Source organism: Glycine max, chromosome 14, assembly GCF_000004515.6.
Source record: "Glycine max cultivar Williams 82 chromosome 14, Glycine_max_v4.0, whole genome shotgun sequence".
Classification (NCBI taxonomy): domain Eukaryota; kingdom Viridiplantae; phylum Streptophyta; class Magnoliopsida; order Fabales; family Fabaceae; genus Glycine; species Glycine max.
In genome coordinates this window covers 41,826,793-41,841,240 of record NC_038250.2, presented here as the reverse complement: position 1 = coordinate 41,841,240, position 14,448 = coordinate 41,826,793, and the positions used below count along the sequence as shown (strand labels likewise).

The 14,448-nt window shown below is 36.0% G+C and overlaps 1 protein-coding gene across 2 annotated transcripts; it reads left to right on the top strand.

Annotated features, from left to right (window-relative positions):
- Positions 1-341: 341 nt before the first annotated feature.
- On the top strand, positions 342-11,013 carry LOC100819177 (mitogen-activated protein kinase kinase kinase 1). 2 transcript variants are annotated; one of them, XR_005888505.1, is made up of 10 exons: positions 342-1,722; positions 2,933-3,017; positions 3,465-3,527; positions 4,408-4,565; positions 5,619-5,691; positions 5,810-5,869; positions 8,762-8,872; positions 9,536-9,778; positions 9,957-10,444; positions 10,555-11,013. XR_005888505.1 is itself a non-coding variant. In XM_003544724.5 (9 exons), the coding sequence occupies exons 1-8, from the start codon at positions 710-712 to the stop codon at positions 9,743-9,745; spliced, it is 1,773 nt and encodes a 590-aa protein (XP_003544772.1). In that variant the 5' UTR covers positions 342-709; the 3' UTR covers positions 9,746-9,778; positions 10,555-11,013. The 2 variants fall into 2 exon arrangements, 1 of the variants encoding a protein (XP_003544772.1); XM_003544724.5 differs by lacking the exon at positions 9,957-10,444.
- The last annotated feature ends 3,435 nt before the right edge of the window (positions 11,014-14,448 follow it).

The following is a 14,448-nucleotide window of genomic DNA, read 5'->3' as shown; positions in this document are numbered from 1 at the left end:
AAACATTTTTAACTCCATCCAAATATTTACCTGTAAAAAACTAGACCCATAACTTTTTATGGAGTGTCCAAATAAGCTTCCCCAATAAGGTAATATTGGTATCTCTAGGTGATATTATAAAGCAAGAAATATGAATTATTCGATGAGTTTGTTTAAATTTTAAAAAATAATTTTTAAAAAACATAAAAGATTAGAATTTATAAAAATTATTTAGACATACACATTTAAAAAAATTATAAGTAACTTTATTTTATTTTAAAAAATATTGATTTTAAAAGATAAATTTAAACAATCTGCTCATTAGTAAAAACCTATCGAAGAGATTTGAGTATAGCTGGCGTCCACTGCAGAAGTGCAAATGCTGTGAATAATCTGACAATTGTCCTGACAGCATCTAAGGCGGCCGGACCAAGTGAGAAAAAACAATGTCAAAGAAAGTTTGAGAGTCGAAAAGCTAGTTCAGTTTGAGTTGGACAATCCAAGTCATGTGCTGGTGGTCCACGTGGCACCGCGTTTTCTGTCCACTTTTTACATGGGCGTTTACCCGCTCTTATCTCACGCTCACTTTTTTCCTTTTCTTCTTCATCCTCCCCTTTCCCTAACCTCCTTCTTCTTCACTACTAATCTTCACAACCATATCATCCCCAAAACAAAAAAAATCCACGTATTTGAAATCCGACGCTGTTTTTGATGGATTTAGCGTGCAACGATGAACCACCTACCGCGAATATTCGGCAATAGAAAGAAGCAAGCCTCCGACATGGACCCGACGAAGAAGAAGAAGAAGAGTAAGGGTAAGAAGCATCAGCAGCCGAAGCTCGAGCGCCGCAACGCCGCCAAGCACTTCGAATACGACGCCGGATCGTTGTGCTCGTCGCGCGATGAGTACGACGCCTCGACGTCGTCGTCGTCGTCGTTGCACTGCACGCGCTCGATGGAGCTCTTCGACCGCAAGAGCTTCCGAATCGAGGGCGTGGAGGGCGAGTTCGACCAGATTTGCCGCAGCCTCGGCCTCTCCGGTCCCGAGGACTTCTCCATTCCGGCCGCCGCCTGGGAGGCCATGAAGCTCCGTTGCTCCTCGGACCTACTTCCTCGCCGCCCGAAGCACGGCGGCGAGGAAGAGGAATTCGACGAAGAGCCGAAGGAGAAGGAGAAAGAGGAAGTGGAAATTGCAGTATTAGAGAGCGAGGATCGAGCTAGGGTTTTGGATGAATGTGTTGTTCCTGCTGAGAGCAGTGGTTGCTGTGGTGGAATTAAGGGTTTTCGGCCTCCGATGTTGAAGCCGCCGCCGGGGGTTAGGGTTTCGGTGGTGGACGACGCCACGTGTTCCACGTGGGATTTGATGCGGGATTTTGCGCCGAAAGGGGAAGGAGGAGGGAAGGATAGTTACGTGGAATTAAATTCTTCTGATGATGAAGATGATCATGAGCGAGAAGAGAAGGAAGAAGAAGAAGAAGAAGAAGAAGAAGAAGGGGAAGTTGGTGGAGTGAGAGTGGAGAGTGTAGAAGAGGAAAATGCGGCGGCGATTGCGGAGATTGTGGGTGATTTTTCAGGGTTTTCTACTTCGAATGAAGATGATTCTTCTAGCACTAGCACTGGACCAAGGTCTAATAATATATCTCCCAATGGGAGAATCAAGCGTGTTATTACCGCGGGTAACTGGCAGAAGGGTGAGCTTTTGGGGCGAGGTTCGTTTGGTTCTGTTTATGAAGGGATTTCTGAGTAAGTGATTTTTTCGTACCCTTCACTTCATTCACTTCTCCTTGGTCCTTTCTATCGCTAGAAAGTTTAAATAAATGAGCTTTATTGTTCATATAATGTTGTGTGGTATTGTTGTTTTAATGTTTTCCTTTAAGGGCTTTTAGAATTATTGGTTGTGCGGTGTTATTGTTTTCCTTTTAAGGGCTTTAGGATAGGGATTCGGATGCTGCGGTAACAATAACATTACAGTAGTGTTGTGTTAAGAGTGAGAGATCCGAAAACAATTAGTAGGACCCAAAACAATTTTAGGGATTCTAATCTATTTTATTCCTCTCTCTTTTTCTCTTAACAACGTACTTAAATAAGAGATCCTAGTAGGATACGATGGTATGGAATTGTTAGTTTTGGGATTTGGAGATAGGGAAGGTTAGTTTAAGAATCCTGCTGGGTGGGATTGGATATGACAATATGTCGGAAAAGTTTCTGCACTTTTATGAGTGTCGCGAATCAGTCTAATGAAAGAGGGTAGAGAAATGTTCTTTTCAACATAAACAGAAGCTACTTGTTATGGCGAGTGAAAGTAGGAAATGAAATGATCCTGTTGAATTCAGTAGGCCAATGTTTGTTGAATTAATAACATTGAAGCTTTCAGTTTGTCTACCGAAGCATGGCTGTGGTTGTTGGGAAAATGTTGTGCTTGATAAATGTTAAGGTCAATTCTTTCTTTTATTAACAGTGCTTTTGAACCATTTTGTACTTTTGGTCAACAACCTACTGTAGAAAAGTGTGATTCGTGCATCCCTTTGTTGCATGTGTTGGCTCATACCTTTGCGCCCTGGGCTGTTGCATCTAATATAGGGCCTTTTTTTAAACAGTTACAAGTCATTGAGTGCTTAAAATATATTTGTTCTGTTGCTCATCCTGATATGGAAATGCATGTGAGTATATTACGAGTAGTCTTTTGTTTCCCCTTATTGAATGGTGAAATTAAGTTCATTTGGCTACTTGGTTAAACTACCGTCTTCTATATATCTTTTATTCAAAATGCCTTCATCAAAATACCATCTTCTACAAAGCCCTTGGAGCAAAGCTCTGAACAAATTGAAGTTTATAGGGTTTGGGTTTGATATTGGAACCTATTATTATTTTTTTATTATTTAAGTTACTTAAGTGCTAAACTGCTAGTGTTTTTCGTTTGTTAATTTTTTATATGTTCTGATTTCCCATGTAGAGATGGATTCTTTTTTGCTGTAAAAGAAGTTTCACTACTTGATCAGGGGAATCAGGGAAGGCAAAGTGTATATCAACTGGAACAGGTGAGATGGAATTTTACTCTTTTTATTGCTTTGTATTTTCTTCATACTTTAGGGGATGCTTGGTTTGAGAATAATGTTTCTTATTTTCATTTTCGGCTTTAACTTTTAATTACAAAATTAACACCTTGTTTCCATCTTGTTTCTTATTTTCAAAAGTTTGTATAGGAAAGTGGAAACAACTTTTATTGTTATCTGTACACATTTTGAAAACAGGAAACAGTGAAAACATAAAACATTTTCTGGAACCAAACAGCCCCAAAACTTTTCCATTAATGAGAATCCTTTGATGAAAAGAAAAAGGTTCTCTTACCCAAATACTTATGCTATCTTTTGCAGTTTCTTTCAATTTTTTTGAAAGTTGATTAACTGTATCAGTCTATTTATTTTATCCTTAATATTTTTCCCTTTATATTTCTTTCTCTCACTGTGCTTTTTCCACCCTCTCAGGAGATTGCACTTTTGAGTCAATTTGAACATGAGAATATAGTTCAATACATTGGCACCGAAATGGTACTTTTCTTGTCTTCTCCTTTACCCTTTGTGTTCAGTTTGATATTTTCTTGTCATGTATAATCGTTGAATCTATGCTGATAGTTTCCATCACATCTTGTATTAAATGTCATTGGTCTTAAGATTCTTCACACATCTGAAATGTTTTACTGGGTTCTTTCTGTATAGTAGACAAGTTGTAGCTTGAGCCAGGATTAGAATTATATGCTTGACAGTGCATACCCTCTGAATGAAAAATGAGAGTATTTGTGTGACATTTTAGATTTAAATGATGCCATCGTAAGGCATGAAATGCCTGATATTTATATCAAGGAGGATGCACAAAACTTTAATAACTAAGAATGTAAAAAATAAGACCACCTGGAAGTCAGGAAGTAAATCATTTTTGTAATATTGTGGGTTTTTCCAATGATAAAATGAAGATCATTCTAAACTTTTTTTTCTGGGTGAGTGAGGTTTGTTATCTATATTTTTTCATCCAACGGAGTAGAGCATATAATTCAATCTGGGATCACTTTTCCTGCATTTGGTTCAACTGCCTGGGTGTTGTGGGCCTGAGTGCAATACAAAGGGTCAAATAAGTGAACATTATGTTGAGTTTGGGGTACGAACTGGTTTTCAAATTATTTATTTTATAAAAAATTAGGAACCAACATTAGATTTTATGTTGCAAGTCAAAACTTTGGATACTGTGGGATCCCATCAATTATTCTCTTTAGTTATACTGCAATATTCTGGCTATGTTCATATTTTGTCAGATATAAAAAAGTTAGCTTCCATCAATCTTTTTGTTTTGTAAGGCTTGTAATTTCATAGAATAACTGGTGCCTTGTGAGAAACTGTATTTTATAATTTACATTCTGTATGTTGTTTATTGCAGGATGCATCAAATCTGTATATCTTTATTGAGCTTGTAACCAAAGGTTCCCTTCGAAACCTCTACCAGAGATATAATCTTCGAGATTCTCAAGTATCTGCCTATACAAGACAGATTTTGCATGGTTTAAAGTATCTTCATGACCGAAATATTGTTCACAGGTGACCAATTTATTTATTTATTTAATCTAGCTTTTGTCTGTGATATAGACCACTTCTGGTTTTTTTTATAATCTCAGACAAGTCACAACAGTGATGTTTATGGTTCTTGTTTGCCTTGCATACAAGAAACTTCCATTTGCTGTCTTACAATTGCTATTTAAATATGCTTGGAAAGTGACTTTTGTTGTATGTATTTCTTTTTCTTGTTATTAGACTCTGTTGTTTTGGGCATACATTGCTTCATTTTCATTTAGTGGAATGCATTTTACGTATTTTTGTGGACAGGATACTCTGGAGTTTTTTCATGACCTTGCTTTTGTGAAATTGTCATGTCTCACTTGATTGACATTAAATAGGTGAAGCCTTTTCAAAATATTTAAATAATTAAGAGAAAGAGATAGAACAAATTTTTCACCTGACAAGGTAGTTTGGAAATTTCACATGATTCGTTCCCTATGAGGAGTTTGAATGGGTCCATATATTGGCCACTAGAATAGACTAGAGAGTAGATAGGAGTGAAAAGAAGAAAAGTATACAAGGGAGTAACAGATTTCTCACCCAATTATTGTCCTTGCTATCCTTATCTTGGCTCTAATAAACACTGTTTAATGCCAGTGTGTATCGTGGTATTTCTATTGTGGAGGGCTTTTAATGTTTTTTCATTTATCTAACACTTCAGAATTGTTGGATGTAAATTTTCTCAAGAAGGAAAATAGTTTTCTTTGATATTTAGACCAGGTTAAGGTTGGGAGGTTGAATGATTCACTAAATCCAAAAGTAAAGTTAAGAATTACCCCAAGAAAAAAAGTACAAAAGTTCTAGATGTAGAGTATAAGGAGCATTCCTTTTGTCTTTGGAACTTGATCTGCATAAACCATACATGTCCCATGAGGATTAAGTGCTGGATATTTTAATGGCTAGTGTTTTTTTTTAGGGTTGTGCAGTAAGCTCATAATTTCTGTAACATATTGTTTTATGTATTTTTGTTTCATTTATGCAATGTCATGAAACAATCTTTGTATATGTTACCTAATTATTTCCTCTCAATTATAGGGATATTAAATGTGCAAATATATTGGTGGATGCAAACGGATCTGTTAAGCTTGCAGATTTTGGATTGGCAAAGGTAGCCTCTTTTAGTTTATATGTCTTTCTATTGTTTTAGTCAAACTTTTATTTCTGAACAATCTTCAATTCTTGATCTTTCCATTTTCTAATATTTTATTATTCCTATTGTTTTTCAGGCAACCAAATTCAATGATGTTAAGTCCTGCAAGGGAACAGCATTTTGGATGGCCCCTGAGGTTTGCCTTCAATCTCCTCCTCTAAAGAAAGTTATTGAAAAATGGGCCAACATATGTATTAATTGAGTAGACATAGTTTGTAATTAACAGTTAATAATTAAGTTTGTTGTTGGATCCATGGTTCTAGGTTGAGTTTATGCTTTTCTTCAGCCATGGACCTGACAGGCTGACACCTAATAAATGAAATTAATTTGTCATACATCTATCAAAAGCATTCTGGATATAAAATCCTACTGGTGACAGGTCTAAAATGTTTGCTTGCTCATTTCTGAAGTTATTTGGTGTTCCACCTAGAATTGAAGGTTATTATTAGTTCATATGGAAATCCTACCATACAAAATGAAACATTGGGTTATGTTGTATTTTTTTTAATAGGGTTATTTGAAAAGCGGGAAACATTGAAACTTTTGAGTGTTACGTGGATATCAAGATGTAATATAATAGGATAGGGTACAACCTGGAGATCAGAGAAATAGACCCAAAGTCTGGAGATCAGAGAAATAGACCTGGTGGGGTTGGTTTTCGTTATTCCCTCAACTTGGCTCTAGATACCATGTAAAATGAGAGAAAATATAGAGGGATATTTTGACTAAATCGCATGTCACAGTACACAGTGGATGCTTCTTTATATAGATTAATCACAATTAATACAATTAGTTATAGGAGATATTGTTCCTATAATTCTGATATGATAATAAAGGCATAATCTGAAATTGATCCTATATTCTCGACGATTGTTATTACAGTAAATTACAATGACGCTCCCTGAGGTTTCATGAGATTGCACAAACTCCTTCTGGCTTTTTAACCCTTACAGCAACCTCCCTTATAGGGGACATGATGTAATGTTTTTCAAATAATTAAAGGAGGTTAGTGTAGGGGTAGAAAAAATAGGAGGGATTTATGCAATCTCATGAAACCTTGGGGTATTAACGTAGTTGATGCTTGTTATTGTGGAAAAGGGTGGTAGTTATAGAGGGGAGGTGTGGAAGGAGAGTAGACCTCTTGGTATTCTCGTTGCTTTTCTCTTTTGGCTTAGGCTTCAGGCTGAGAGTTTCTTCTCTATGGAACACTTGCTCTGTGAGGGGAGGCTATAGACTTTCTATAATTCTCTCTTATTTCTCTTTGTTCAATAATACAAGTTAAACATTTCTGTTCCATGGTTTCCATTATTGTTCCTATTTACCAATGTCTGCAACTTCTTCCCCAAGGACTAATTGTACATTTGACTACAATGTCTGCAATTTCATCATCGAGGACAGGGCTGCCTTTATAGGGAATGGCTATGATAAGGCCCAACTTGTGGATTTGGGAAGTGGGCCTAAGGTTTGGAGAGTCTACTCTAGGAGAAATATGATAGTTAATTAAGCTGGAAGGGGGCACATGACTTCTTATTCTGTTATGTTTTCCTTTTTTATGCATGATTATTACAAAAAGCGTGGGAGTTATAAGAGGTATGGAAGAAGAGTACACCTCTTGGCATTCTCATTGTTTTTATCTTTTGGCTTAGGATGGGCAGAGAGTACCTTCTCTGCAGCATTTTGTCTGTGAGGGGAGCATAGTAGTCAATAGCGTCGTCGCAGAGCGGAGTGGCCAACCCCTTAAGCGGGTTAGCAGATAGCGGGATGACTGCTATTCTAATGTTTTTTTTATAGATGTTCAATAACTAATATATATATATATATATATATATATAAGCACTCAAAAACAGAAATATAACTCACAATTCATGCACTAATCATCATTAATAATGAAAACTCATTGTACTTAAAACCAAACATAGTACTTAAACATAAAGTAGACAAATGCAAGTTTCTAAATACTAATAAGAATTTAAAAATTCAGAATCTTCAAGATTCTCATCTTCTTGGAATTCTTCTTCACTCTCACTAGCATTAGAAATGTACGTTGGAGATCAAAGCACGCCGGAGAGGGAACATAAAGGTGCAACTTTTTCCACTTTTCCAAGGGTTCTCACTTCTTTCTCTCGAGTCTCTACTTTTCAATTTCAGAAGGTCGATCCAAACAAAATAAATCATAAAACCAAACTAATAGTGAGGGCATTATTGGAATTTCCATTGATGTTGAAATCGTGGACCCAAAACTGCTACAAAGCCCGTGATAGTACCTTCACGCTCTGGCACAATAGCAGACACGACGGTTGCTACTTCAATCGAAGTAGCACTGCAACAGAGGTCCGCAGTGTGGCAAGGGTCTGCGCCGGTGTGATAGCGGCTGCTATTGACTACATAGGAGGGGAGGTTATAGTCTTATAGTAATTCTCTCTTATTTCTCTATTTTCAGTAATACAAGCTACATGATTCTGTTCCTTGATTTCCATTATAATACAATGTTCTACGCATAATAGCAAAGCAGAAATTTATAATCATCAAGTTTCAGGGTTTTTTTAAATGGCTTGATTGTTGGGCCATCTTCTGGGTCAGCCTAAATTGTTGGTACTGAAACACCTTTCGTCCTTTTCATAATCCCATTTATTCAGCATTAATCTTGATCAATGTAATTTACATGAGCAAATTGTTCAAATATATACAGAGAACAGAATCAAATCCCTTTAGTTTTGGGATTGAAATCAGTGACAGCCTAAACTGTTTAAAGAAACTATGGAAACATGTGAAAGAATAACAAGTAATTACAATTAACACAACTAACAGTAGTTAGTTATGCTTATTTTCAAGAATTCATTACTGCTTCATGAATGGAAAGAAAAATCTCTTTGCCTTTGAAACTAGAAACCTTGTACTTATGGTACCCAATAAATAGAAAGATCTGGAACTTTGCAGTCACAAAAAAAAAGGCATTTTTTGGGATGAATCTTCTGATTTCTTAATGGCATAGCTAGTGGTTATTAAGCTGAATTGCTCTAACATGCAGGTTGTAAAAGGGAAAAACACAGGTTATGGGCTTCCTGCTGATATATGGAGTCTGGGATGTACTGTGTTGGAGATGTTAACGGGCCAAATTCCATACTCTCACTTAGAATGTGTATGTATTGTATTATTACTACTTTGTTTGTGTTCCCTCTTTTGTCTCAAGTTTTCATCAGTTTTCACAATTTTTTGTTCAGATTTTAATTCCAATCTCTCTCTAAATGAGAGAACCGTTTTTTATGAGAATGTGAAATACTGAATGGTCAAGATTAAAATATATAGTAATGTGACTTTTTTTTTTTTTTTTTTTATAAAAGTTATGATTTTTTTAAGTAATCATTATTTTTTTATCGGTTTTTTAAGTAATCATATAACTTTTGAAACTTTTAATCTTGACCATCCATGTATGGTTGCATGGTTTAAATTAGTTTCTCTCAGTCTTATATCAACATTACTGTTGGAAAAGCCCGCCTTAATTGTGGACACACCACTTAGCCTGCCTTAGTTGCAGCCTCTTAGGGGGTTGCCTCAAGTGCAACCTCGGAGGGTGGTGGTTTAGTCCCACATCAGCTGGTGATATGGCCAAATTAAAGTACGTAAGTGGGAGGCAACTCTCACCTTACAAGCGGGTTTTGTAGGGTTGAGTTAGGCCCATAACCCATATTGTAAGAATTATTACTTTCTCATTAAATACATCCCCTACATATACGTGTGTGTGTGTCATTGCATTTCTGCTGGTTTTGACTTTTGAATTTTGATGAATCTCTGCGGACAACAGATGCAGGCATTGTTTAGAATTGGAAGAGGTGAGCCTCCTCATGTGCCTGATTCTCTTTCAAGAGATGCACGGGATTTTATTCTGCAGTGTCTAAAAGTTGATCCAGATGAACGCCCCAGTGCTGCTCAACTCTTAAACCATACCTTTGTCCAAAGGCCACTGCATTCCCAGTCTTCTGGTTCTGCATCTCCTTATATTAGAAGGGGTTAAACTTGTCACCTCCAACTGTGAAAGATAATGAAGGTACATATTGTTACATAACATACTATCTTCTGCCATGTTTATCTCCTTTTATCATGATATCTGAAATCATATTGCAAACTATGGTCATGGCTGTCCATCCTTTCAATAAAGTTTCATTCATAACTAATGATGTATTTGGGATGGAGACATTTTAAAATGCTTGAAATGTTTGTTTCAGTCAAATTGGATCCACATATCATACACAAGGCTTCAGTTGAGTCGAGGGTGGGGTTCAAATATAGTGTCATTCTTATTTAGGGGCGAATGTTCATGCAAATTCTGAAATAACAGGGGGGGAAAGCAGCAAAACCTTTCTTACCGGTCTCTGGTGGTGGATCTTTTGTTTTGTTTTTTTTTTTTACTTTTTTTTATATATGAGGGCGAGCCCTGGTGCAGCGGTAAAGTTGTGCCTTGGTGACTTGTTGGTCATGGGTTCGAATCCGGAAACAGCCTCTTTGCATATGCAAGGGTAAGGCTGCGTACAATATCCCTCCCCCATACCTTCGCATAGCGAAGTGCCTCTGAGCAATGGGGTACAAAGTTTTTTTTTATTTTTTATATATATATATCTTTTATAATGAGAAGAGCAGCCAAAGTCTTACATTTAGTGGTTTGCACAAAGTCCCAACAAAATCTGTCCAAATAAATTGGTTACTTTGTTCAGAGGTGGGTCCCTGGTGGAACTTTGAAATGGAAAATTACATTTATGCAAATCATTGCAGAATGGGTTGATTTTATCTTCACTGGCTTACTTGATTCTTTTCTTTTGATAACAGATCTGACATTCATTGGATATAAAAGTATCTCCAATGTTCAATCTTCAAGTTGCTAGAGTTGGTCTCGGGTGTATTGTTGTAACAATAGTTCATTGTGTTGTGCCTTCAGAATTCAGAGTTTGCTTGCTTGTAACTTTACTCAATTTTTTAAGCACTGCTTTGGATCTAGCAATGGATAGGCAATCCAGAGAGATAACTCACCCTTTGGCTTTAACGCCATATTTGAGAATTATGGTCCACGTGTTATCTAATTAATGTGATAATTTGTCTGTTGTAGCAGTGTAAAATATCAACGTCAAGCTGTAATAGGTTGTTCGAGGCTTCCCCTTTTGTTTGTTTAGTTAGCATATGAAAGAATTCTTAGGCTAAACCTTTGGGAGCGGTAGTAACAAGGATTAGATACCATGCTATATGTACATATCACCTTTATTAGTAAGCAATTGTTTGTTTATATCTTTATTTTGTTCCCGAACTTGTTCCCAGTTTCATCTGTTTCCATTTCACGCTTACCGTTCTGTTGCGTTTTTAAATTTTAGACAAGTGATGTAACAAATGGGGTGTTTTATGTTTTCTATCGTCGGTGGCATAAATTGAGAAGCGGTTAGTGTGGAATATTACAAGGACAGGTGTATTCTTCTCTGGGACAATTTGTCTGTAAACCCAATCTATATTGGATATCTTCTTTTTGCTCATAACATAGTGTTTGCGTTTAAAGCTTTTTATACTCAATAAATGAGTTATAAATCTGAACTGTGAAAAACCTGCCTAATGCCTTGGTTAAAAGGGACAGATTTGTTATGTAGTTGCAGCATGAAAGGGATGCAATAAAATACCTTAGTTGCCGCATGAATGGGATGACATTGATGAGTGATCCAACAATCTTGAGTGGTAGTTCTCAAAGGACAAGGGATCTGACGTACTAAGTAGCCATGGAATGAAGCAGGCCAAGATTTTATCCCGCCATATACTAGACATTTTGTGTTTTGCACTTTCCATTTTGTTTCTTACACCTCCCAATCGAAATAGAATCCTATTCCAGAATATGATTTTTCATATTCAGAAATAACTATTCTAGAATAGGATAAGTATTTTAAAAACCTATTTTGGAATTGGTATTTCAGAATATGGAAAATCATATTAAAAAATAAAATACTATTTTAGGATTGTCATTCCGAAATAGCACAGTAGAGTGTTGACCACACCCCTTGTTCGCCTGCATTCTTCTTAACTTTCCCTTCTTTTCTTTTGTATCTTTACAAATTACATACCCAAATATCTTTGTACAATCTCCAACTATGCAAGAAAATCAATCATCTTCGGTGGCTTCATTATTGTCACCCATGATATCACCCTGCTTTTGATTCCTCCCCATCATGGTCACTAAGTTGAGTTTCTTCATCAAATATTGATCCACCCTTTGCGTCAGTTATGTTGTCAATGCTATGTTGTTGCAAGTCTTGGTATATGAGTCAGATGAGTCACCATGATCTTCTCTTTCTTAGTCACAATCATATGCAGAGCCTCCAAATTGCTCCTCAAATCAGGAGCAACAATGCCATTCATCTCACTTTGTGTTTGTCATTCATTCTATTTGGCAACTGCAACATCAAAAGTTGTGTTTGGACTCTCAAATCGCATCCTCGACGAGTGTGGTCATGTCGTTGCAGTTGAGGTTGTGGGCAGGTCGTCCATGGTGGGCATGCACAAATAAAAGGGGTGAAAGAGGCGTTAGGATTAAGGAAGGGAGGTGTTGAAACACTTTAGTCATTAAGGGACATTTTGTCCCTACAAAATTGTTGGGGAGGTAGGTCACAAGATGGGAAGTGTAGGAAACAAATGTCCATTTTCAAGCAGCATCCCGATCAACGTTTGGCTAACTAGCGATGGGATAACTCAAAATAGGTTGAGATAATCTGCTTGTCATCCTTAATGAAAACAAACAAATAAGATAATTCAAATAAAAAAGGCTTTGAGTAAAATCATTATATTATAACTTATTATAAACTTTTTTTTTTTACCAAACATGATGTATAATATGATCATTTTATTTATATATTTAACTCTTTTTATTTATTATTTAATACATTATGTAATATTAAAATAATCTTTAATTTTTTTTATCAAATTAATTTAATTTTGAGGAGTGCAAGGAACACTCTAACAAACTCCTTCAAACACACTCTAAAAGATAATGTGTTCAAAAGAGTGTGCTAGAAATATGTTTCTAACATTTTTCTTTAATTTTTTTATCAATATTGTTAATATTTATTTTTAATAATAGTTGATAAAAAAATAATCCAGGATTGCAACAAAGCCTTTATTTTTTTTACTGTAAATTGGAACAAAACCTTGATTAAACTAAAAATGAAAAGAACAAAATAATAAAATACACATCTCAAATGTTAGTGAATGCAACACATTGATTGATATTTAAAACAATGAATGACAACAACATTTCAAAAAATGGTCTACAATTGCAGCCGTAACACCATGGTTTTTTAGGCCCTTGAAATTACCTTGTGACTACAATTGTGGCCTATCAACTGCAATTGTATGCAACTTCCCATAATATCAACAATTGTGATGAAACTGAAGCGCAACTATAGTTTAAAACTTTACTACTACAATTTAAAACATCCAATAACATTGGAGGATTTAAAGTTGAACTTTGTACCAATTGAATGACAAACATGGCAATCTCATCTGTGATGAGAAACATAACATTGAAAAATAAAAAAGAGAATTCAGAAATGCTTTTTGACCAACCATTGTGTACCCGAAAATTTGAGAAAAGAAAAGGAAATACAAACATCGAAGGAAACACGTTTTCAAATCTACCACTAATTTAAATTAAAAAATGATAACAAAGAAGAAAAAACTATTTAAAATATTAATATTTACAAAAAGGAAAATGACTGGGACGGTTTCCTAATTTGCAAATGGTATATGAAAAAAACTATTTAAAATCTAAATATTTACTAACACCTTCATTTGCGGATGGTATTTGGAAATGGTGGGACAGTTTCCTAATCTACTTCAAAATTCAATTTACCACAAAGGTTAGAAGCAAGATATGGATAAAATGATAACAATAAGTCATATCCTCGAGATTCAAGAAAGACTTGGTTGATAAAAACAGGTAATGAAAGTAATTTTAAAGCATCTCAATTTTGACATACATAATGCAAAGGTTTGCTTGTGGGGATGATTAAATGGAATGATACAGAGGCGAAAGTAAAGCATGCATTTATAGAAAACATAATTGAAGCTTAAAAGCTTGTGAGGATTATTGGCTTGAATCCACAGAATTGCTTTTACAGTATGTTGCATGCCTTCGGCAGCATCATTCATGGCTTCAACTGAAACATGGAGCATAAACGGAACCAAGCATGAACCAACATTCTCCTAAAACATCAGTTAACCAACTGAAACTTAGAAATTACTGACCCCAATGGGACCCAACCTACTGAATTGCAAGTTAAATCCAGTCAACCTCAATGAACATCGTGAGTTCTTTGCATATCCACATTGTTCACAAGCTAAGGCACACCTTTGGATAAACACTCATTCTAAATACTAAATTCATTAAAACAACCATCTCCAAGTATGCATAGCAAAAAGTGTCTAAAAAGTGATCACTACCTAGCTATCCCTATACAAAACAGAACTACTAACTGCAACCATTCAACATCGTCCTTAGCATCACTCATCTTCACCGGCAGTGAAGATATAATGCTGGATGGTGGCAAAGAAACATACTCGTAGTAGTGTCAACATTGTCTCACCTCCTTTCATGATCTTCAAGTTGTTCCAAATTCTTTGTCCCCACAGAGAATGGATGCTGTGAAGGCGGCTGCAATAGGAGTGAACAACATGATGATGGGCTATTGTCAG

What these genes read in the sequence shown, in the direction of transcription:
- LOC100819177 (XM_003544724.5), top strand. Translation starts at nt 710, where the DNA reads ATGAACCACCTACCGCGAATATTCGGCAATAGAAAGAAGCAAGCCTCC. An exon ending in GTTTATGAAGGGATTTCTGA is followed by an intron (nt 1,723 to 2,932) that starts GTAAGTGATTTT and finishes TTTCCCATGTAG; the next exon opens with AGATGGATTCTTTTTTGCTG. An exon ending in AATACATTGGCACCGAAATG is followed by an intron (nt 3,528 to 4,407) that starts GTACTTTTCTTG and finishes TGTTTATTGCAG; the next exon opens with GATGCATCAAATCTGTATAT.